Source organism: Phyllobates terribilis, unplaced genomic scaffold (assembly GCF_046119375.1).
Source record: "Phyllobates terribilis strain yellow unplaced genomic scaffold, ASM4611937v1 Scaffold_1__5_contigs__length_1240528914, whole genome shotgun sequence".
In the NCBI taxonomy this organism is placed as follows: domain Eukaryota; kingdom Metazoa; phylum Chordata; class Amphibia; order Anura; family Dendrobatidae; genus Phyllobates; species Phyllobates terribilis.
In genome coordinates, this window is record NW_027362761.1 from 450,814,494 (window position 1) to 450,839,865 (window position 25,372).

General features: G+C 43.7%; 1 protein-coding gene across 2 annotated transcripts in view; it reads left to right on the plus strand.

Annotated features, from left to right (window-relative positions):
* Positions 1 to 25,372, plus strand: part of SKIC3 (SKI3 subunit of superkiller complex) — a 194,906-nt gene that overhangs the window by 20,185 nt on the left and 149,349 nt on the right. For both annotated transcript variants that reach the window (XM_073678321.1, XM_073678329.1), the window contains exons 9-11: positions 20,959 to 21,099; positions 23,441 to 23,542; positions 23,617 to 23,756. In XM_073678321.1, the coding sequence (XP_073534422.1) occupies positions 20,959 to 21,099; positions 23,441 to 23,542; positions 23,617 to 23,756 (383 nt within the window). The remainder of the gene's footprint in view (positions 1 to 20,958; positions 21,100 to 23,440; positions 23,543 to 23,616; positions 23,757 to 25,372) is intronic.

The following is a 25,372-nucleotide window of genomic DNA, read 5'->3' on the forward strand; positions in this document are numbered from 1 at the left end:
AAAACGAATTCGTAAGTGCCGTAAAGAGAAGAAAAAAAAATCAAAACGCCACAATTGAGGTTTTTCGACCACCGTAAGAACACAAAAAAGTGGAATAAGTGGCGATGAAAACAACTTACCATATTTGTCGGACTATATGACTCACCGGACCCTAAGACACACCTAGGTTTTAGAGGATGAAAATAGAAAAAAAGCAAAAAATGTGGTCATGATGTTATGGGGGAGGGGGTCTGTTGCTGACACTGTTATAGGGGTAATGTCCCCCAATTCTGTTAATATCCTCCATCCTGGTATATATGACCCCTCCTTCCTGTTATACGTGCCCCCCATCCCCATCCTGGTATGCATGGCACCCCTCATCCCCATCCTGATATGCATGGCTTCCCAATCCACCATCCTGGTATGCATGGCACCCCTCATCCTGGTATGCATGGCACCCCTCCTCCTAATATGCATGGCCCCCCCTCATCCTGGTATGCATGGCACCTTTCATCTCTCATCCTGGTATGCATGCCCCCCTCATCCCTCTTCCTGGTATGCATGGCACCCCTCTTCCTGGTATGCATGGCACCCCTCTTCCTGGTATGCATGGCACCCCTCATCCTGGTATTCATGGCCCCCTTCATCCTGGTATGCATGGCACCCTTCATCTCTCATCCTGGTATGCATACCCACCCCCCATCCCATGCTGCACACAAAAAAGAAACTCTTCTAGTCACCTTTCTTCCAGCACTGTGTCCTGCTCTGCTGCCAGCACTGATTTCACAGTGTGAGATGCTGTGCCGGAAGAGTCACTGCTTCCCACACCGGGACTGCGTGCGTGGAGAGCAGTGACCATTCATTCTCCCTAATAGCGCTCACACTGTACCGCAGCGCGGCTCCTGCAGCGGCCAGCAGTCTGTGTGCCCGCTATTAAAGTCCATGAATATTCACTACAACCCACGGTACAACAATTCACTACAACCCACGGTCCCTCAGCCCTCCGGTATGCTGGAGCATCTGGGTGCCGCTTCCCCATCGCCGGGGCTCTTGGCGTCCTGCTCTGGGCGGGTCCGGCTGTCTCCCTTCTTCAGGACCGCCTGGCGTCGAAACCGGAAGTTCGGAGATGACGACTTCCGGTGACGGTTGCGCGGGTAATTCAAATCGCATTTAGACCAGATGCCAGGGAGCAGGAGAAAATGACAGGACGACCAGGTAAGGTATAAGAAGGGGGGCTGGGGAGCATCAAAAGGCAGGCTTACAGCTTGGGCACCCCTGACAGCAAAATGGCAGATATATCTCACCCTGATACCCTCCCTGGATAGCTCCGCAGTCATGTAAGTGTAGGATTACCTTTTTTATATGGCTAATGGAGCTTGCGCTTACCAGGCCCTCCATATTTTTGATAGGATGTCTCTAGGCAATTGCTACCTCCTTCTGAGAAAAAGAAGGATACAGGGAAAAAGGCCACAGTAAAATCCAAGAGGTGCCTGGATTGTAACATCAGACTTCCCGACTCATATACAAAACGTCTATGTGCTGAATGTAGAGCTTCCATCCTGAAGGAGGAGAACGGGGCTTTATTAAATAAGATGCGTAGTATAATCAAAGAAGAAGTTCAGGCTTCTATTACGTCTCTGCAGCCCCCAGGTTCTGGAGTCCAGGATGTCCCGGGACCCAAAAGACCCAGAGAAGATATAGCACCATCTTCTGAGGGTGAAATCGACCCTTCTGGCGACTCTGACAACAGTGAGACCATTAGTCCACCTCAGGGTGGGGAACGGAAAAAATACATGTTGCACTCAGATGGTATGGATATTCTTCTACGAGTAGTCTGAAACACGATGCAAGTAGAGGAAGCGGAGAAGAGCAGTAACATTCAGGATGAGGTGTTTGGTGGTCTTAGAACCCAGAGATCCATGGTCTTCCCTGTTAATGCTCATGTGAAGGACATGATACTGGAGGAATGGGAGGATGCGGAGAAGAGACTCTCTATACCACGAGACTTCCGCGCCCGACTATCTTTTGACCTAGAGGACACCAACGTTTGGGACACTATTCCTAAAATTGACGTCCCAGTGGCTAAGGTGGTCAAGAAAACCTCTATCCCCTTTGAGGACTCGTCAGGACTTAAAGATCCTATGGATAGGAAGGCGGATGGACTTTTGAAAAAAGCCTGGGGAGCTTCGGTGGCAATTATTAAATCTAATCTAACGTGCTGCTACATCTATTGCCAGATCCATGAGTCTGGGTTGAAGAGCTAGAGAGTCACCTACGGGATGGCACCCTGAGGGAATCTCTCCTTCAATCATTGCCGCTATTAAAAATGGCAACAAATTTTACGGCCGACGCTTCAGCGGAATTGGTCAGATTCGCGGTTAGAAATAATGCGCTTTCCAACACAGCCCGTAGAGCTGTTTGGTTAAAAACATGGTCTGGAGATACAGCTTCTGAGAACAAACTGTGCTCCATTCCATTTTCAGGGCTCAGAGTATTCGGACCAGTATTAGACAACATTCTAGAAAAAGTGTCCGATAAAAAGAAGGGCTTCCCTGAGGAGAAAAAGAAGGAGCAGCTCTTTCGCAAACCCTTCCCCTCCTGTAAATATAACACTCAGAAAAAAGGGGGTCCACAAGCTGGAGTTTTAATAAAGGGAACAAAGATAAGAAATACCAGCCCAGTACTACAGTAGCTCCCGTCCAAAACGACAATGACTATGTCAGAATAGGGGGGCGATTAAAGTTTTTCAAAAACAATTGGCATCGGGTCACTCAAAATCTTTGGATACTAACAACTATAGCGCAGGGTTACAGGATAGAGTTTTCTCAAAATCCCCCTCAAAAATTCCGCCTGACAGAGGGTTCCCCTACCTCTCTTTCCAGTCTACTGGCAGACATAGAGAAGCTGCTACATCAGAGGGTTAGTGTGCCAGTTCCAGAACACGAACAACATCCGGGCCATTACTCCTCTCTGTTTTCAATAAAGAAACCATCAGGGGAGTTCCGTACAATTATGAACCTGAAACCCCTAAACCGATGGGTCCGCTACAAAAAAATCCGCATGGAATCAGTAAGATCAGCCATTTCTCTAATAGACGCAGATGCGGTAATGTGCACCCTGTACCTCAGGGATGCATACTACCACCTGCCAATACATTCCTCAAGTCAGCAATATCTGAGGTTTGCACTACCATCAGGCAGTAAGATTCTACACTACCAGTTCCGACGTCTTCCCTTTGGCCTGTCATCTGCTCCCAGAATCTTTACGAAGATCATGGCAGAGGTGGTGGCCTATATCCGACTCAGGGATATTACCATCATTCCGTACTTGGACGACTTCCTGGTGGTGGCAGGATCTCCTCTAAGTATGACTCAACATCTGGAACTTGTCCTACAGACATTTACCAGCTTGGGTTTGATTATGAACAAAGAAAAATCCAATCTTGTCCCCAGTACTTCACACATCTTCCTGGGAGTCCATCTCGACTCCCGAATGCGAATGTCTTTTCTCCCGGAAGACAAGATGCTCTCAATTCCACAAAGGATTTGTTCTTTTGCAAGAGAGAAGAAACCTTCGATCCGAAAGGCAATGAGTATTTTGGGAATCATGACATCATGCATCACCTGCATCAGATGGAGCCAGTTCCATTCCAGGCCTCTACAGAAATGCATCCTGGAAGTGACAAACTGACATCAGAAGTACTTAGACAGGAAGATGTCTTTGTCCCGAGACACCCAGGACTCTCTACACTGGTGGCTCGACCAGAAGATTCTACAGAAGGGAGTGCAGTGGATTCTGGAACTTTGTCTTTTAGTGACCACGGACGCAAGTCTCTCAGGATGGGGAGCTCGAGTGGGAGATTCTTATCTCCAAGGAACATGGTCCACAGAAATTCAGAATTCATCGAATTTTCGGGAACTACAGGCAATCTGGGAAGCCCTACAGAGAAGCAGGGCGATCTTAAGAGACAGACATGTAAAAATCTTGTCGGACAACATCACGGCAGTCTCCTTCATCAGACCTCAGGGCGGACTAAGACACCCACTTCTCCAGTCCCTGGCCAACAGGATATTCTTAGGTATAGAGAAGATAGTGAGCTCCATTTCAGCAGTTCACCTTCGGAGATCCGACAATCAAGAGGCAGATTACCTCAGCAGGCGTCAGATGAAGGCTTCAGAATGGGAACTGAACGAAGAGGTGCTCCAGCGACTAACTCGCAGATGGGGTCAGCCGCACCTAGACCTTTTTACATCCAGAACGAATGCAAAGACGACATCTTTCTTCTCTCTCGACCCAGAAGATCATCCTCTGGCAGTGGATGCTCTCTCACAATATTGGGGAGAAGGCCTAACATATGCCTTCCCACCTGCTCCTCTAATTCTGAGAATGCTGCAGAAAATTCAGGAAGATCGGGCGACAGTCATAGCAATTGTCCCGTTCTGGCCAAGGAGGAGTTGGTTCTCCCTTCTACGTCATCTAGCGTTGGAAGACCCAATCATTTTACCATTTCAGGAAGATCTTCTGACGCAAAGTCCACTGTTGCATCGGAATCCTCAACAACTCCAGCTCTCAGCCTGGCTTCTGAAGGAGAGATCCTGAAGAACAAGGGCTTATCCGCCAGAGTGATCCAGACTATGCAGGCTAGTAGAAAACCTGTAACCCAGGCCATATATCAAAAAGTCTGTAGGAACTTTTGTCAGTTCCACAGGACGGTAGGCACCTCTCAGCCAGACATCCCTGCGATCCTTGATTTCTTGCAGGCGGGATTTGACGCAGGTCTTAGACCAAGTATCTTGAAGGTGCAGATTGTGGCACTAGGTGCTTTCTTCGACACATCATTGTCCTCGCATCCCTGGATAATCAGGTTTGTCAAGGCAATCCAGAGACTTAGGCCTACCCAGAGCATTTCTTCCCCTCCGTGGGATCTGAATCTTGTCCTGAGAGTCCTTTGCAAACCTGCCTTCGGCCCAGTTAATGAATTAGGAATAAAGAACTTGACTCTGAAAACAGTCTTCTTGGTGGCAATCACCACGGCTAAACGGTTGGGTGAAATCCAGACTCTATCTGTTGTCGAGCCTTGTATGCAGATTCGGGATGATTGCATTATTCTCAAGCTGGATCCAAGTTTCTCGCCGAAGGTGGTGTCATCGATGACCTTAAACCAAGAAGTGGTTCTTCCATCATTCTGCGAAAACCTTAGGAATCAGAGGGAGGAAGAGTTCCACCATCTCGATGTCCGCAGAGCAGTGTTGGCCTGTTTGGAAGCCACTCGGAACTGGAGATTAGACTCTAATCCTTTTATACAGTTTGGGGGAAAAAATAGAGGCAGGAAGGCTTCAAAACCATCCTTAGCTAGATAGGTCACATCCATGATTAATCTAGCATATCTTTCAGAAGGACAGCCTTCCCCTGAAATTATCAAAGCCCATTCCACCAGAGTAATTTCCACCTCATGGGCAACTAGAGCAGGGGCTACCATTGAACAGATATGTACTGCAGCCACATGGTCAGGACATACTACTTTCTGCAAACACTACAAGCTAAATGTTCTTTAACAGCAGAGATCTGCATTTGGTAGGAAGGTACTTCAGGCAGTTATCCCACCCCAAGCTATGAGTTCTTGGGTATACTCCTATGGTGCTGTCATGGGGATGTACTGGAAAACCGGAATTAGTCTTACTGGTAATGATGTTTCCAGGAGTCCACATGACAGCACCCTTATTTCACTCCCTATATTGCTACTGTATGTGACTCTAACATATGTCTAAGCAGTCTAAAAGTGGTTCTTGGAAAATCACTGAGGAGGTTGGGGGTTGGAGGACTTTTAACCTCTTGTGCTTCCTGTCCCTACACAGGATATGGGATTACTCCTCCTCTGCTGCTGTTATGTGGACTCCTGGAAACATCATTACCGTTAAGACTAATTCCGTTTTTTTCTGCTATTTCACAGCACTTGGAACTTTTTTCCCCACATTCCATGATAAAATGAATATAGTCATTCAAAAGTATTACTCGTCCTACAAAGAACAAGCCCTCATGCAGCTTTGTCGATGGAAAAATAAAAGAGTTATGGCTTTGGAAAGAAGGGGGGACTCCAAAACATAAAAACTAAAATTCGGCATGTCGAGAAGGGCATTAATTTTATATTTTGATAGACTGGACTTTTATGAATGCGGCAATACCAGATATATTTACTTTTTCTTTTTTTCAATATGGAGCAGGAAAGAGGTGGAATTTCAATATTTACAGTGGGGAAAAAAAGTATTTAGTCAGCCACCAATTGTTCAAGTTCTCCCACTTAAAAAGATGAGAGAGGCCTGTAATTGACATCATAGGTAGACCTCAACTATGAGAGTCAAAATGAGAAAACAAATCCTGAAAATCACATTTTTTGATTTGGAAAGAAATTTTTTTCAAATTTTGGTGGAAAATAAGTATTTGGTCACCTACAAAAGTTAATCTCAATACTTTATTATATATCCTTTGTTGGCAATGACAGAGGTCAAAGGTTTTCTGTAATTCTTCACAAGGTTTTGCACACACTGTTGCTGGTATGTTGGCCCATTCTTCCATGCAGATCTCTAGAGCAGTGATGTTTTGGGGCTGTCGCTGGGCAACACGGACTTTCAACTCCCTCCAAAGGTTTTCTATAGGGTTTAGATCTGGAGACTGGCTAGGCCACTCCAGGACCTTGAAATGCTTCTTACGAAGCCACTCCTTCGTTGCCCTGGCGGTGTGCTTGGGATCATTGTCATGCTGAAAGACCCAGTCACATTTCATCTTCAATGCCCTTGGTGATGGAAGGAGGTTTGCACTCAAAATCTCACGATACATGGCCCCATTCATTCTTTCATGTACATGGATCAGTTGTGCTGGTCCCTTGGCCGAGAAACAGCTCCAAAGCATGATGTTGCCAACCCCTTGCTTCACAGTAGGTATGGTGTTCTTTGGATGCGACTCAGCATTCTTTCTCCTCCAAACACTACGAGTTGTGTTTCTACCAAACAGTTCTACTTTGGTTTCATCTGATCGTATGACATTCTCCCAATACTCTTCTGGATCATCCAAATGCTCTCTAGAAAACTTCAGACGGGCCCGGACTTGTAATGGCTTAAGCAGGGGGACGTGTCTGGCACTGCAGGATCTGAGTCTCTGGCGGCGTACTGTGTTACTGATGGTAGCCTGTGTAACGTTGGTCCCAGCTCTCTGCAGGTCATTCACTAGCCCCCCCCCCCCGTGTGGTTCTGGGATTTTTGCTCACCGTTCTTGAGATCATTTTGACCCCACGGGGTGAGATCTTGTGTGGAGCCCCAGATCGAGGGAGATTATCAGTGGTCTTGTATGTCTTCCATTTTCTAATTATTGCTCCTACAGTTGATTTCTTCACACCAAGCTGCCTGTCTATTGCAGATTCAGTCTTCCCAGCTTGGTGCAGGGCTACTATTTTGTTTCTGGTGTCCTTGCACAGCTCTTTGGTCTATACCATAGTGGAGTTTGGAGTGTGACTGTTTGAGGTTTCGGACAGGTGTCTTTTATACTGATAATACGTTCAAACAGGTGCCAGTACTACAGGTAATGAGTGGAGGACAGAGGAGCCTCTTAAAGAAGAAGTTACAGGTCTGTGAGAGCCAGAAATCTTGCTTGTTTGTAATTGACCAAATACTTATTTTCCATCAAAATTTGAAAAAAAAATTCTTTCCAAATCAGTCAATGTGATTTTCAGGATTTGTTTTCTCATTTTGTCTTTCATAGTTGAGGTCTACCTATGATGTCAATTACAGGCCTCTCTCATCTTTTTAAGTGGGAGAACTTGAACAATTGGTGGCTGGCTAAATACTTTTTTTCCCCACTGTAATTTTATTATTAGCAGTGACCAGTGCTTGCGTTGGGGATGGGGGCTGGCGCAGGTGCAAACTACTGCCCTTCTTTAACCTCTTTTCCTGCTTTTAGGTACTTCTAGGCTGTTAGTTGTTTCTGTTACTTGGAAAGCTAGATACTTGGGAAAGCTTTCCAGGAACAGATAGATTACATTCTTCAGATTCTGTTGTTTCTGTTCTTGGGAAAACTGGGTCCTTGGGAAAACTTGCCACCCAGTTTTCAACAAGAGGAGATACAACTGACAGTGGCTGACGAACGTATCTCCTCTTGTTGAAAACTGGGTGGCAAGTTTTCCCAAGGACCCAGTTTTCCCAGGAAGAGAAACAACAGCATCTGAAGAATCTAATCTATCTGTTCCTGGAAAGCTTGTCGCCCAACTTTCCTAGGAACAGATACAACTAACAGCAGTTGAAGATCATAATATAGGAGGAAGCATTAAAGAAGTGGGGTAAGGAGTGTACTTAGTGTTGGCCTGGGTCACTGCTCACCAGATCAGAGCGGCGCGGTCATGTCATTGCCGGCTACAGCGCTCTGATCACAGTAATTGCACAGGCCTGCAAGGGTAAAATTGTTTGAACAGTAAGAGGTGATTTTTATATACTTTAAATCGCTGAACTCAGTAAAAATATCGAAAAAATTCCATCACGTACCGTTTTTTCACAAACACTCCATAGGCTTTTTCTTGCATCATACTATGACCCCTTTGCGTGACCTTTGGTGGATGATTTTGCTGCCATTAGATTGGTTAGAAAATAATGCACGCTGTGCTGCGATTGGCTGCTGTGGGAACAGAAGATTTTCTTAGCCCAGCTTCTAAAGAGTGTGGTGGTGGCTATAGCATCTAATCAATGCATATCTTTCCTTTTTACCTCAGCAGTATAAGAAATGAAAGCTGCGCTGTGATTGGTTTTTATGGGCATTAAAGACTGATTTTTTTTTAGTCACAGTTCATAACAGTGTGGTGGTGTCCATAGCAACCAATCAGAGCACAGCTTTCACTTTACCTCCGCAGTATAAGAATTGAAAGATGCTCTGTGATTGGTTGCCATGGGGAGCACAGGCAGATTTTCTTTTAGACAGAGTTCACAAGAGTGTGGTGGTGGTGTGCTTACCACGATTCCTTTCAGTATTTACTGGTTGTGGTGGATTAAGCTTCATTTTCTAACAACGTGATCTAAATTACTACAAGGGGGTGTCGTAATTCACCCGACAACTTTTTCTATATTTGAGGTTGTTTTGTAGTGAAGAAACAGCGAAGGAGCATTAAGGACTTCTTTAGAAAAGTGTATGATGCTTACCTTGGTGTAAAACTAGGTGATCAGGACAAGTGGTGGACTCCACATTTTATTGCGTTCTGCTTGTGCTGCAGAACTACAACAGTAGTCTAAAGGGAAGAAAGAGAGCTTTCATTTTGGCGTGCCTATGATCTGGAGGGAAAAATCATAGTAATGACTGCTACTTTTGAACGTGCACCGTGGAGGAATTCAACCTTAAAAGTAAGAAGAAAATTATATTCCCAGACCTCTCGTCAGCGATTCGCCCTCTGCCCCACAGTCCAGGAATACCTGTCCCTTCACCTCCGGAGTCACTTGAAGATACCCCTGATTCAGAACACGAAGAGCAGGATTCTGATGAAAACTTTCCCTCTATTCCCAACGAGTCACAGCTTTTTTCACAGCTCGAATTAAATGATTTAGTCAGAGACTTGGACCTTCCTAAACATTCTGCAGAACTTTTAGGCTGTAGACTAAAGGAAAAGAACCCGCTAGCTCCTGGTACCTGTTTTTCATAGTACAGATGCAGAAAAAAGGAATTCCTTCCATACTTTTCCAACGGTGCTCTAGTGTATTGCAGTGATGTTCCTGGGCTGATGGAAAAATTTAACATTGAGTACAATGTGAATGGAGACTCTATTGATTCATCTAAAAAAAGTCTGAAAGCTGTGCTACTGCACAATGGCAGCAAGTATACTTCAGTGACTGTAGGGCATTCTGTACACTTGAAGGAAAGCTATGAGAATTTAGACTTTACTCTCAAGAAAATTAACTACGAGGATCAAGGATGGTCAATACGTGGTGATCTGAAAATTCCCTCTTTTCTCCTTGGTGAGCAAGGAGGATATACAAAGTACCTATGCTTTTTGTGTGAATGGGACAGCCGGGATAGGACTCATCACTGGAGCCAAAAAAGTTGGCCAGCGAGAATATCTTTGTGACCTGGACTCAGGATCATAGTTGCGGAAAGTTTAGTTGATCCCACTAAAGTTCTCCTGCCACCACTCCACATTAGGTTAACTAATAGCCCTTCCTGCTCCAATCCTAGTGATCTATGTGAACACGGTGCTGGGAGGGACACAGAGCTGTGGGGTCTTCTCCAGGCATTGATTAGTTCAGCAATGGTCTCTGGAGGCTGAATTTTCCTTTTAACTGGAGCTACTATGCCAGTCCCAGTTACAGGAGAAATCAGCAATAATAAAAATTTATTTAAAGGCTAAAATTTCCACAAAAGTCTTTTATGACCTCATGGGGGGCACAATCTGTGAAATAAATTAAAAATTAATAAATAAACAAAATGCAAGAAAAAGTAAATAAGTAAAACAAAGTGTAAAAAGAAGATGAAGACTGCCAGTTCAAACTGCTGTTTCTAGGCCATCCTCCCAACCCGCCATAACCTCCTCAAAAAAATCTCCTATGTATAAAAAAAAATTGTTCTGGAAAGGGGAACATAATTTAAAATATATTTTAGTGGTCTTTTGTGGTCATAGAAAAAAAAATGTGAAAAACAGAAACATATTTACTTTTTTCTTTACATTTTCCCCACAATACCAGCAAAAAAATTAATAAATAGAAAAATTATATAAATATCAGGCCACATGTTGTCACGCTGTCTCTGTATACTGGAGGTAGGGGGCCTAAGCTGACCCTAAGCTGGGGCCCTGACTAATCCCTCAACCTGGAGGTACTGTTAAAGGTACAGAGGTCCAGGCCGCCAGCGTAACCCCTACCTCCTGAGGATCCCTGCACCTAAGTAATCTAGTCCTGAGAAGGACCCCGATCACAACAAAAGGGGACAAGTAATAATATGCCCACACACAGTATTTAGACGAACGAGACAGTACAAGGGAAAAAACCAAAACCACCTTGCATACAAAAACTACACAACTACAACAGAGGGAACACCAACGGGAAAGGAGATAAATGATAAAGCGAGGAAGGGAAAAAACTCTCCGAATACACTTATCTCTGAAACTCCAAATACCACGATCCGCTCTGTTAGTCTGCATGAAATGCTTTCACCGACACTTCCCTAACAGACCAGCAGGCATTTGAAGGAGTCTCACTACAGCAGCATTGATTGCAGCTGGGCGAGGCTGGACCTTGTCTAGCACAGAGAGAGAGAGAATTAACTCCCTCACTGCCGAAAAACACAAAGCACCAAAAAGTCAGCTGCGAGAAGTCAGGCTGTGTAATCGTGACGATCTTCGTGGCGACACACCCGTGACAGTACCCCCCCTTCTACGAGGGGCCTCCGGACCCTCAGGGCCAGGTTTATCCGGGTGAGTCGTGTGGAAGGCCCGAACTAATCGGTCTGCGTTAATATCCGACGCAGGAACCCACATCCTCTCCTCAGGACCATACCCTTTCCAATGAACCAGGTACTGAAGGGACCGGCGATTAAAGCGTGAATCGATGACCCTCGATACCTGGAACTCCAAGTTACCATTGACCACCACTGGAGGGGGAGGTAAAGGTGATGGTACCACCGGCGCCACATACCTCTTAAGCAACGATCTGTGGAACACGTTGTGAATTTTAAACGTAGGGGGAGGTCAAGACGGAATGCCACCGGATTAATTATAGAACTGATTCTGTACGGCCCGATGAACCTGGGACCCAGTTTCCAGGAGGGAACCTTAAGTTTTATATTCCTGGTAGACAACCATACCCGATCGTTCACACTTAGGTCCGGACCAGACACTCTCCTCCTATCAGCCATACGTTTGTATCGGTTCCCCATAGTATTCAGATTCTTCAGCACCCCTCTCCATACTGAAGCGAGTGATGAGGAAAATCGTTCCTCCTCAGGAACCCCCGAAGAGCCCCCCCTACTGAAAGTACAAAACTGGGGGTGAAAACCATATGCCCCAAAAAACGGGGACTTACCAGTGGACTCGCTCCGCCTATTATTAAGAGCAAACTCTGCCAGAGGTAAGAAAGAAGCCCAGTCCTCCTGGTTCTCTGACACAAAACACCGGAGATATGTCTCCAAGCTCTGGTTCATTCGTTCCGTCTGACCATTGGTCTGAGGATGAAAAGCCGATGAGAACGACAAATGCATCCCCCGCCGTGCACAAAACGCCTTCCAGAACTTGGACACAAACTGAGACCCCCGATCAGACACCACCTCGGAGGGTACCCCGTGAAGCCTCACAATCTCCCCAATGAACACCTGCGCAAGAGTTTTAGCATTAGGGAGAGCAGGAAGAGCGATAAAATGTGCCATCTTGCTGAACCTGTCCACTACAACGAGTATGACCGTTTTACCCGAAGACGGAGGGAGGTCCGTAATAAAGTCCATAGACAGATGAGTCCAAGGACGCTCCGGGATCTTCAAAGGTAAGAGGGCCCCAGACGGACGGGTATGTGAGGTCTTAGAGTGCGCACAAACCCCACAGGACGCGACAAAAGTTACCACCTCCTTATGTAAGTTAGGCCACCAAAACCGACGCGAGAGGAGATCCACAGTTGCTTTACTCCCCGGGTGTCCTGCAAAAACTGAGTTATGGTGTGCCTCGATCACCTTTTGTCGCAACTGATCTGGAACAAACAGTCTCCCCGGAGGTCCAACAGGGGCGTCCCCCTGAGCCTCCAATACCTCCTCCTCCAGCTCAGAGCATACTGCCGAAACCACCACCCCCTCCTGAAGGATAGGAATCGGGTCGTCCGTATTCCCGGCCCCAGGGAAACTACGAGATAAGGCATCCGCCTTTACATTTTTTGACCCAGGACGATATGTAACGACAAAATTAAACCTGGTAAAAAACAATGACCACCTAGCTTGTCTGGGATTCAGACGTTTCGCGGACTCCAGATATAGCAGGTTCTTGTGATCGGTGATAACGGTGACCGGATGGACTGCCAACCTCCAAAAAATGGCGCCACTCCTCAAAAGCTAACTTAATGGCCAAGAGTTCCCTATTGCCGACATCGTAATTCCTCTCAGCGGACGACAATTTTTTAGAGAAAAAGGCGCACGGATGCCACTTACCAGGGGACGAACCTTGTGACAATACTGCTCCCACCCCTACCTCGGAAGCGTCTACCTCTACAATGAATGGCTGTGACGCATCAGGTTGAATGAGTATGGGTGCCGAGGCAAAACATTTTTTCAAGGAGGAGAATGCTTGACAAGCCTTGTCAGACCACCTAGAAAAATCCGTCCCCTTTTTAGTCATGTCTGTGAGAGGCTTAACCATGGACGAGAAATTACTAATGAACTTCCGGTAATAATTAGCAAACCCCAGGAAACGTTGTAGTGCCTTAAGATTCTCTGGCCGATCCCACTCAAGAACTGCCCGAACTTTCCCAGGGTCCATACGAAAACCGGACGCTGAAACCAGGAAGCCTAAAAACTGGAGATCCTGTACGGCGAACACACACTTTTCCCATTTGGCATACAGTTTATTATCCCGCAAGATCTGTAACACCTGCCTAACGTGCTCCTGATGAGACACCAGATCCGGCGAGTAAATTAAGATATCATCCAGATATATGACAACAAACTGTCCCACCAGGCGGCGAAAAATGTCATTAACAAAGTGTTGGAACACCGCCGGGGCATTAGTCAGACCGAATGGCATGACAAGGTTCTCATAATGCCCCTCCGGAGTGTTAAACGCCGTTTTCCACTCATCCCCCTCCTTCATCCTAATCAGATTGTACGCCCCCCTGAGATCCAACTTAGAGAACCATTTGGCGCCCACGATCTGATTAAAGAGATCGGGAATAAGTGGGAGCGGATACGGATCTCGGACCGTAATCCGATTAAGTTCACGGAAATCCAGGCAAGGGCGTAGGCCTCCATCTTTCTTCTTAACAAAGAAGAACCCCGCAGCCACCGGTGAAGATGAAGGTCTAATATGCCCCTTAGCCAGACTTTCTGAAATATAATCCTTCATGGCCTGCCTCTCAGGACCAGAAAGGTTATACAACCTAGCTTTAGGTAACTTGGCCTCAGGGAGCAGTTTTACAGAACAGTCATACTCGCGATGAGGAGGTAGTTCCTGACACCCTTTCTCCGAGAATACATCCTCAAAGTCCGCCAGAAATGGAGGTAAGACCCAAGGAGTAACCGCACCGATGACCGTGTTCAGGCAGTTTTTATTACAGAATTTACTCCATTGGCTTATCTCTCTGGTTTGCCAATTAATAACCGGGTTATGCTTAGTTAACCAAGGAAGGCCCAACACTATAGGAGTGGGAAGACCCTCCAACACGTAGCAAGACAACAGTTCTTTATGTATCGCCCCCACTTGAAGTTTTACGTCATGCACAGCTTGCAAAAAACTTCCCTGACCGAGAGGCCTGGCATCGATCGAGAATATGGGGATGGGTTTAGCCAACTCACTCAATCGCATACCTTGAACCCGGGCAAACCGAGCATCAACCAGATTAGCCCCGGCCCCACTATCCAGAAGAACAGATATCCTCTCAGTTCTCGTACCCACCACCACCTCCGCCGGTACGAGAAACTGAGACGAACCTAGGGACGAAATACCTACTCCCAGATTGCCGTCCACCACACAACCTGGGATCAACAGTTTTCCGACGACTCTTCACTCTGCAAGGGACGGGATGGACACCCCCCAATAAAATGTCCCTTTCTCCCGCAGAAGAAACACCTTCCTGTCTTATGGCGCACCACCGGTCCCCTCCCCCGAAATGATGTCCCTCCTAATTGCATAGGCTCCTCTGGACTGACCAGGGGAACCACCATATGAGGGGACCTTGTAGGAGGTGGAGTCATCACAGGGGGTAGAGTTATCCCGCACCTCTCCCGAAGCCGTCTGTCAACGCGAATAGCAAGGGCCATAGCGGCTTCCAGTGACGCGGGAGAGTCATACTGTGCCAACACATCCTGTAATTTGTCGGATAAACCTTGACAAAACTGGCTCCTAAGAGCCGGGTCATTCCACTAGGTGTCCGTGGCCCACCTACGGAACTCCGAACAGAATTCCTCTGCCGGACGATCTCCCTGCTGAATCCTACGTAACTTAGACTCAGCAAGGGAGATCCGATCTGGGTCATCATATACGAGTCCCAGAGCAGCGAAAAACCTATCCACTGACTGGAGAGCCGGGGAGCCCGGGGGAAGAGAGAACGCCCAAGATTGTGGGTCCCCTTGTAGGAGCAAGATGACAATTCCCACCCTTTGTTCTTCACTCCCCGATGACCGAGGCCGCAGCCGAAAGTACAACTTGCATGCCTCCCGGAAAGCAAAAAACTTGTCCCGCCCCCCAGTGAACCTGTCAGGGAGAGCTACTTTAGGTTCTGGTCCGGCTTGCTCCTGAGGATACAAAACCTTGGACCTAACATCCGCCAGCTCCATGGACAAACTCTGCAACTGCCGAGCTAGACCGGCTACTGGATCCATGGTAGCTGGAGAAAAACTAAGTGGTCGGTGAAAATGTCACGCTGTCTCTGTATACTGGAGGTAGGGGGCCTAAGCTGACCCTAAGCTGGGGCCCTGACTAATCCCTCAACCTGGAGGTACTGTTAAAGGTACAGAGGTCCAGGCCGCCAGCGTAACCCCTACCTCCTGAGGATCCCTGCACCTAAGTAATCTAGTCCTGAGAAGGACCCCGATCACAACAAAAGGGGACAAGTAATAATATGCCCACACACAGTACTTAGACGAACGAGACAGTACAAGGGAAAAAACCAAAACCACCTTGCATACAAAAACTACACAACTACAACAGAGGGAACACCAACGGGAAAGGAGATAAATGATAAAGCGAGGAAGGGAAAAAACTCTCCGAATACACTTATCTCTGAAACTCCAAATACCACGATCCGCTCTGTTAGTCTGCATGAAATGCTTTCACCGACACTTCCCTAACAGACCAGCAGGCATTTGAAGGAGTCTCACTACAGCAGCATTGATTGCAGCTGGGCGAGGCTGGACCTTGTCTAGCACAGAGAGAGAGAGAATTAACTCCCTCACTGCCGAAAAACACAAAGCACCAAAAAGTCAGCTGCGAGAAGTCAGGCTGTGTAATCGTGACGATCTTCGTGGCGACACACCCGTGACACATGTATCATGAAAAATAGAAGCACAAGTTATGTGAATAAATGAACAGGAAAAAAATTTAGTTCCCTTAAAAGTGCGTATTAAAACCCCTAAAATTTGCCTGTTCATGACCAAGGGGACTACTTCTACAGTTAGTACAGCTTTTTGTAATTTTTAAGGTACACAGCGTGCTATTTCTGAATAATTAGGAGATCCATATTTCTACTTCTGTGAACCCCCTATGGATATTTACAGGTTCTATGGAAATTATGGGGAATACAAATAATGTATTTACTACTGCAGACATATCAAGAGTGAAAACAGGTCCTCGTTATGTAATTTCTTTATATTATTCTATTCCGGTATTTGATTTTGGAGGTTTTTAAAATGTACATCACATTATTTGTCAGCTTTTGGGGTGCTCTGTTAAAGGGGTTTTCCCATCTCACACAGTTATAGCATAGCCATTGCTGGGAATCGCTTTTGTCCTGAGAACAGAGCCACAAGCAAGTCATCAGAATTGAGGAGGAGGGATAGTGTGATCAGCTCTCCCCATTGTATTTGTTCTGAAATGTTTTAAGGATTAAAATTAATTAGAAAAATTAAGATTTTGCTGTGGCTTACATAGTGATCTGCACTAAAATCAGAATAAGAAATACAAAGTTATTCTCCTCTGCTGCGGGTCTTGTTGCATCTCAACCTCTTGTCATGACTTTTTGTCCCTTGTGACCTCTATAGCTAATCAGAGGCTATAGCAAGCAGTCACATGAGCCGAAATGTCAGCACGGTGGCTCAGCCTTGCAGCGCTGCGGTCCTGGGTACAAATCCCACCAAGGACAACATCTGCAAGGAGTTTGTATGTTCTCCCCGTGTTTGTGTGGGTTTCTTCCGGGTACTCCGGTTTCCTCCCAAACTCCAAAGACATACTGATAGAATAAAACAGAAGAAAAGGCAAGTATCTTGGCGTACAAAAGTTTATTATAATTTCAGGTTAAAAAATTCATATATAGATGGTAAAACAGTAAGATGCAGACAAACAGATCCAAAAAATAATAATCCAGATAATCAAAAAGAATGGAAGTAACAGTAGAATAGAGCAGGGTAAGAAAGAATGTGACACTTAATATATGGGGATCACATATACCATAGTCCTGTACAGTAACTCCATTGCTACAGTGCATATAATGTACATGGTATAGGTAACTCACCCCAGAGTATCACACGTGGCTAGGGACAAGTGAGGGCCGGTGTCTGTCAGAGAGGGCAGCCTCGACGCGCGTTTCGTGGGTGCTTTTTCTGATAGAGAATGTAGATTGTGAGCCCCAGTGGGGACAGTGATGATAATGTCTGTAAAGCGCTGTGGAATTAATGTTGCTTCGTAAGTGAGTAAAATAAATAAAACAAATCACTGGAGAGACCCCGAGACTGACATGGAAAACCTGTTAGGATATTTGAAAAAGTCGGCAGCAGATCTCAGTATTTAGATGCTGCTGAAATCCACAGAAAAATCAGCAGAAAATATCCACAGCAAAAGTACAACCCATGTGGTTGTACCCTTGAACGAGTTTTCCAAGATTACAAGCCTGTCTACAGGTAGTGTCTAGTATTACAGCTTTACTCCTTAGAAGTGAATGGTACAGACCTATACCCCCGTAGTCACCGGTTGCATAGAAGGCAGCCATGTTTTTCTGTTCCTGGACAATTCCTGTCATGTTAGATCTGATTGCAGAGCAGGATCTTCCTTGTAGCATTATTATATGAGTAAAGCCACGTCATTCAGCAGGACATATTGTCACGGGTGTGTCAGAAGTGACAGAAAGTCACCCTACAGTGGGTTGCAGGATATCTCTACGTTTGGCTTTACAGACATTTTCTTAGTGGCTGTCTCTAGGACCCAGTGGCTACCTTCCTCGGGCTAATTAACACCCTGGCCTGGGTGTATAAATACCTGCTGTGTTCCAGAGGGAGGTGCCGGCAATATTCATTACTCCTTGTGAAGGATTTAGCAAGAGCAGTACTTCTTCCTCTCTGGAGCTTGAGGACATGTGTGCATTTGTCTGGAGTCATCTAAAGCTAAGCAATTTCCCCCTGTTTGTCCTCCCTTATTGCCTTTAGTGTTCAGTGGGGATTGACTAGTGCTCATCTCCTCTCTTCCCTAGCCTCAGCCATACCCCAGGGAAAAACAGGGCAAAGCACGCGTGTGGCGATTTGTGAAGAGCCAATATAGGGTTGTTAGGGGAGACAGGGTGACACTAGACCAGCCTAGGAGGTCTCCACTCCCCCCTTTCCCTAGAGTCTGGGCTCCCTTTCCCTCTTCCCTTTGTGCTGCACTAAGTCTTTCCCACACCTTGCGTGACACATATGCTTTGTTTTTTTTTAAACTGTATTTTTTACCAAAGTATAAAATTTAACAAACATCACATAACATATCGTGCGGTTAGAATAATGGAATGAAAACGTTCCTATAACTGAGAAGACCTTCTTTATCTTAAAGCTTGACATATGCTTTCTAATATGGAAATAGCACATATGCATTTTTTGTCTTTGGATCTTTATACAATAATATCAATAGAAAGCAGGTGCATAATATTTCGCACTTTCCACGAATGACGTGTACAAGGTGTACTGCTGTAAAGCTCTCTAGGGCTAGTAGTAATTACAGTGAATTCAGAGCCAGAGGTACATAATTATACCAGCACTCCACTGCTGATTGCCCGCTATTTATATTTCATTACAGAGACTCAAATATCCAGATACACAGCCATTCACAAAAGTGTCTTGTGCTTTCCTGAGCTGGATTCATACAATCAGGCCAACTCCTTTTATTACGAGATCTAAAATCACAATAAGCAGCATTTTCATTCGTGAAAAGAATGAAGAGTATGGGAGCAAATGTCTCTAACCGGCAACATGGAGCATATTCTCTTCATCAGATTGTCAATTTGTGATGGATGTGCTGTTCTACTCAATACAGTTACAAAGTACTGAGAATAAAGGATTTTTAGTCGGTATTGTTGGGAGACTCACAAGATGAGCTTGGGCATAGATTCCACCATGAGGGGAACAATAGGCAAAACATTATTAACTGACTCACTAAACCATTTTAGCTTGGGGTCCATACAAGGCAGACCTCCCTGACTTTGCACATCTTGCCTGCTCTTATTATTTTAGTTTATTTCCTTAGGCTATATTTACACTGTGTCATTTTTTGTTTTTTTTCAGGAGTTCAAAACTCATGAGTTTTCAAGCGAAAACTGCTTCAGCAAACTTTAGTTTTTGGAGAAGTTTAGGAAGCATTTTTCTTTTCTGAAAGTATTTTGTGACGCTGTTTTGAAAGAGTTTTTTTTTTACCTTGAAGAGTTTTTTTTTCCAGTTTTCTGATTGGACAGTGCCTAGTTTGGAGATGTTACCTTCAGGATCAACTTCAAAGAAATGACATGCATTCTCCCAGGAGTTTTTCAAAACCTCTTCAGGAAAAAAAAAGCTCTAAAAACTCATATGAACAACAAAGTGGTTTTGCCATAGAAGTGAACTGGAAGATTTTTTTTCCAAGATTTACAAGAGTTTTTAAAGCAGTTTTTTCAGGAGGATTTCAGAGAGGGTTTATTCTTCAAAAACTCCTGAAATAAACTCTGTGTGAACATAGCCTTATCTTCCTTTGTAAGGCAAGAAACAAAGTAGACAGTATTTGTGTAATGTGGATTATGCTCATGTAGTAGATGGTGTAATTGACTGCTAGTTAAAATATTACAACCTAGAGGTGAGAAGTTCTTCCTGATTCTCTAGTCACAGCTCTGGCAAAAATTAAGAGACCACTGCAAAATTTTTGCCAGAGCTGTATTACACTTGCACAAAGTGTAACTCTAGATCAAGTGGACTACTTTATCCCTTCTGCTCTGCTCATCCGTCCACAGAAATGCCATAATAGTAGCTGTCTTCTCTGGAGTCAGTCCTAACTGAGCTGGCATAAGCCATGTCTCTATCAACTCCTCACCCATGATGAGTTTTTCCTATTCATAGACACACACTTTTCATCCTTACTGCTGAAAAAACACGGACTTGTAAACAGCCCCATGAACTATATTGGGTACTTGTTGTATCTATGAAAAACATAGACGGAACACGGACGTCTAAATGAGGCCTACATTTTTTTATAGGTTAATTTAGGAGCACTTGAAGGGTATTTTGATTCAGACTGCAAAAAAGCATCCAGTTTTCATGCATAAGGCGCTTTTCACTGACATTTTGTAAACCTAAACTGTCTTTTTTTTGCTATTTTTTTGGCTTGTTTCCTGAGTGCTTTTTCAATGTTTTTTGACTGCTTGCGTTTTTTTAAGTGTATTTGGGGTATATTTTGTACTGATATTTTCTGGATGTTATTTTTTAACTCAATTCAGCAATGAAGAAACTGCTAACAGTTTATCAAGCAAAGACGCTGACAAAACACTCAAAAAGATGCCCAGATTTCTTATCAGATTTCCTATTGACTTTTTTTTTTTATAAAATATAGAGCGTCTTCACAGTGGAAGACCCCTGAAGAATGGTCAGCTCATTTCTTTTAACTGCTTGGCGTCTTTGGAAACCTGAAGTAATTTTAGACTCTCAAAAGCGTGAACAGCAAATTGTTTTTATATAGAAATTCTTCTGAGTTAGCATTTTTTCAGGTGGGTTTCAGAGCGGACCCACAACAAACCCACCTGAAAAAAACCTTGTATGAACATACCCACACACCTTTTGCACATTGACCCCAATATATGAAATACCATTATTAATAACTAACAGTGATTTATTTCTGTTGCTGTATTGCAGGGGATGTCAGTGAAGAAGCAGTCACGTGTTACAATAAGCTAGTTGAAATGGATCCATGCAGTGGTCCTGGTCTCATTGGAATAGGAGTTAAAGCTCTACATGATAAAAAGTATGACATGGCAGCCGAAAACCTTTCCCGAGGTAGTGTGACATCTCTATTTTAAGTGTGGCACATAATGTACAGTGAATTTTAACTTATATCTACCAAAAAAGCTACAAGACATCCTGAAAATAAACTAGCTCCATATGGCCATGATGACGGAAAAATAAGAAAGTTTTGACTTGGTATGCAGCAGCACAAATATTTTTTTTGGTCTATAAAAATGTTTTTATTGTACAAAAATGTAAAAAATATATATATATTAAATTTGGTGTTAGGCTATTTATGTTGAACTGTAGAATAAAGATTACCTGTTATTAATATCCCATGGTATGCAGTGGGAAAAAAAAAGAAAACAATTGCAATTTTTTTTTTTATTCCCATCCATGGAGTAGGAAAATTTTAAAATTACTTGTACAACAGAACGATACCACTAAATTATAGAACTGCATAAGACAGACCTTGCACAACTACTGTAAAAAAAAAAAAAAAAATGGTTTTTGGAATGCAATGATGTAAGACATTGAAGGGGTTGTCCATTGCTAACTTGCTGACTGCTGGTACCTGCACTGATAAAGCAGATCGGAGAATTTTTATCCTCAATGGGGTGCTTTGAGCCACAAAACAAAAGGGCGTAGGAGATCAGATATCCGACCACCACCTCTCCATTCATTCTCTATGGGGCCGCTGGAAAAAGCCAAGTGCAGCGCTCAGCAGCCCCATCGGGAATGAATGGAGGGGTGGTATGTACTCTTGCTCAATTCTATTGGGGAAAAAAGTTCACCATTTTTCCAACCAGTGTGGGTCTGACCACTGATTTATAAGTTATAACCTAGTTTGTGGATAGGAGATAATTTGTTTTCACTGGAAAACCCCTTTATGTTCTAAAATAGGGCAGTCTTACTATAGAAGTATTTTGGAAATGTATTTTTAGATCTTGTAGTCCAACAGTAATAGACACAGTGGGTGAAATAAATATTGAAAACATCGGTAACAACCCATCAAATTCACCCACGCAAAGAAATAAAACCATAGATGTCCATAAATTAAGTAATAATGAGAAATGACACAGGGAAAAAGTATTGAACACATGAAGAAAAAGAGGTCGAAAAAGCCACGGAAAGTCATGACACCAGCTGAATTCTATCAGTAATTAGAAAGCAATCCTGCCACTTAGTGAAATATAATATCAGCTGGTTGAACTGATGGCCTATAAAAAGGTGTCTGATTACCAAGGTGCCACAGAAGAAACATTTCATGATGGGTAAAACCTGTGAGCTGTCTCAAGACCTTTTGCAACATTTTTGTTTCAAAACATACTGATGGCATTGGTTACAGAAGAATTTCTAAATTACTGAAGGTTCCAGTGAACACTGGTGTGGCCTTAATCCAGAAGTGGAAAGATCATCGTTTCACCATAAACCGGGAACGACTAGGTGCTCCCCGCAAGATTTCAGACAGAGGAGTGAAAACAATTATCACCAGAGTTGTCGAAGAGCCAAGACCTGCCTTGGTTAGCTACAGAAAGACCTGGAATCAGCAGGTACAATTGTTGCAAAGAAAACTATAAGTAATGCACTCAACCTACATGACCTGTATGCACGCTCACCATGCAGGACTCCATTGCTGAAAAAAGTTCTATTGAAGAGTGCTTGTGTGGAAGAATGGGCCAACATCACATCTGAGCAATGCATGTGACTAGTTTCTCCATACTGAAGGCTTCTTGAAGCTGTCATCACCAGCAAAGGCTTTTGTACAAAGTATTAAATACATGTCAGAAAGCTCAAAACTTTTTCCTTGTGTCATTTCTCATTATTACAAGCAACCTAATTTAGGGACATCTATGGTGATTTCTTTGGCTGTGTGAATTGGATTAGTTGTTACCGGCATCTGGTGATAATTTCATGTCAATTGCATTTTTACAAATACATTTTCTTAGACAATTGGTGACGTGTTCAATACTTATTTTACCCGCTATATCTGGTAAATAGTGGTGCCCCTCGAAATCAGAAAAAAAAACAGAAAAATAACGGAGTCTCTGCTCCAGTCCTTAACTGTACCACGTGCCCTGCTCTCTGACAACATGGATCTCACAGAGTTTTACGTGTAAATGAAGTGAGTCTCGCTGTGCATTCCTACATAACACAACCAGGCCCTGCGCTCATGGAAAAATAGTTATGGCTCTTGGAAGGCAGAAATAATAATAAAAAAAAATTAAAATCAAAAAACTAAAACTGTCCCCGGTAGAAAGCAGTGTAGAGAAACAATTGCTGAGCTTTATCCCCAATCTGCATGAAATGAGCACGCTCATTAAATATGTCAGCTTGTACTGAAGTGATAGTCGCACATATACAATGATGAATATGCATTGTGCTTCTGCAGGCGTCCATGGAGTGCGCTCCTGTCCCAGTGCATGGTACTTTCTTGCACAAGCTCAGCTGAAGATACACAAACATGAAAAGGCTGCTGTATCCTGTGAACAAGGTGGGGAGCATTTTTTAGTGTCTACAATCCACATATATTCTTTATATTAATCACTAATTTAATCCTTCTTTCAGTCATAAAAGTTGTGTCCCTGGATAATTTATCTCATGAGGACACTCAACAGAAGGACCGTGCTCTTGGGTTGAAAGCACAGGCTTTGCTGCAATGCACAGATGCAGATCACTCTGACGAGATAATGAAAATCCTGGAGCAGGTATATAACAAAGTTCTATGTGTCTCATCACATTTGAAGCTGACAGTGAATTGAAATGTTCTTGTTCACAACCTCTTCTGACATGTCCAACTCTATGTAAAGTGCATGTGATCAGGACAGGTGTCCTGGATATAAGCAAGAATGTTCATATTCAAAGTCCATGACAATAAAGAGAGTAAAATGAGCCTACCGATTGACTGCAGCGGTTACATACAGGTGCATCTCACTAACTTAGAATATCATCAAAAAGTTAATTTATTTCAGTTCTTCAATACAAAAAGTGAAACTGATATATAGAGTCATTACAAACAGAGTGATCTATTTCTAGTGTTTATTTCTGTTAATGTTGATGGTTATGGCTTACAGCCAGTGAAAACACAAATGTCATTATCTCAGTAAATTAAAATAATTAACAAAAACACCTGCAAAGGCTTCCTAAGCGTTTAAAAAGGTCCCTTAGTCTGTTTCAGTAGGCTCCACAATCATGGGGAAGACTGCTGACTTGACAGATGTCTAGAAGGCAGTCATTGACACACTCCACAAGGTCACAGAGTTCCAATTTTCATTTGGAAATCAAGGTCCCAGAGTCTGGAGGAAGAGTGGAGAGGCACATAATCCAAGCTGCTTGAGGTCTACTGTGAAGTTTCCACAATCAGTGGTGGTTTGGGGAGCCATGTCATCTGCTGGTGTAGGTAAATATTCAAATTTAGTGAGATGCACCTGTAGTTGTAGACTCGATGTCACTGCTGCAGCTCAGTCAACAAAGAGCGGCGCGGGGGCAGCGGAGAGGTGGCTTTGGAGTGGCAAGTGGCCAACTATTTTTATTTGTGAGGGGTTTTATATATTTATATATTAGTTATATATTTATACATCATATTTATTTATATATATATATATATATATATATATAAATTCTATAAGAAAAGGAGGCAGCACTCCAAAAAATTGTGTGTGTGCATATTATATATATATGTATATATATGTATATATATATGCGATTTATCCATTTACTTTTAGGTATTAGTGTATTTAGCTTTTGTCTTTGTTTTTTTTCTGTCTAATGGCCTTATGCGAACATGCATTTACATTTTGCATGCACATCACTTTACGTTTCAGTTCAGACTCCCAGGTTTTTTCTTTGTAGTCTAATGTGCAGTAGTGCATATAAGGGTGTGGCCGCCCTTTGTCTGAGCTGAAAGGTTCATTCTGCCTCTCAGGTCCATGCTTCTAAGGGTTCAGTCTCTCTGCCCTCATCCATATGTATGTCACTTGACAAATGGTAAGGTTTTAATATTAGAGTTAGGACTGTCTCATAACGGTTGCCGTGACGTGGCTTGATGGCTTTTACATTATTTTGATCAAAATTTATGTTAACTAAATACCCTTTCTCTATCTCTTCATTGGGGGACACAGGTCTCCTGTGTCCCCCAATGAAGGCTCCGAGAAAAAGATTTTACGGTGAGTACCAAAAATCCTCTTTTATTATTTATCATTATTTCTATGCACTGTGCGATTTATCCATTTACTTTTAGGTATTAGTGTATTTAGCTTTTGTCTTTGTTTTTATATATATATATATATATATATATATATATATATATATATATATATAGTTG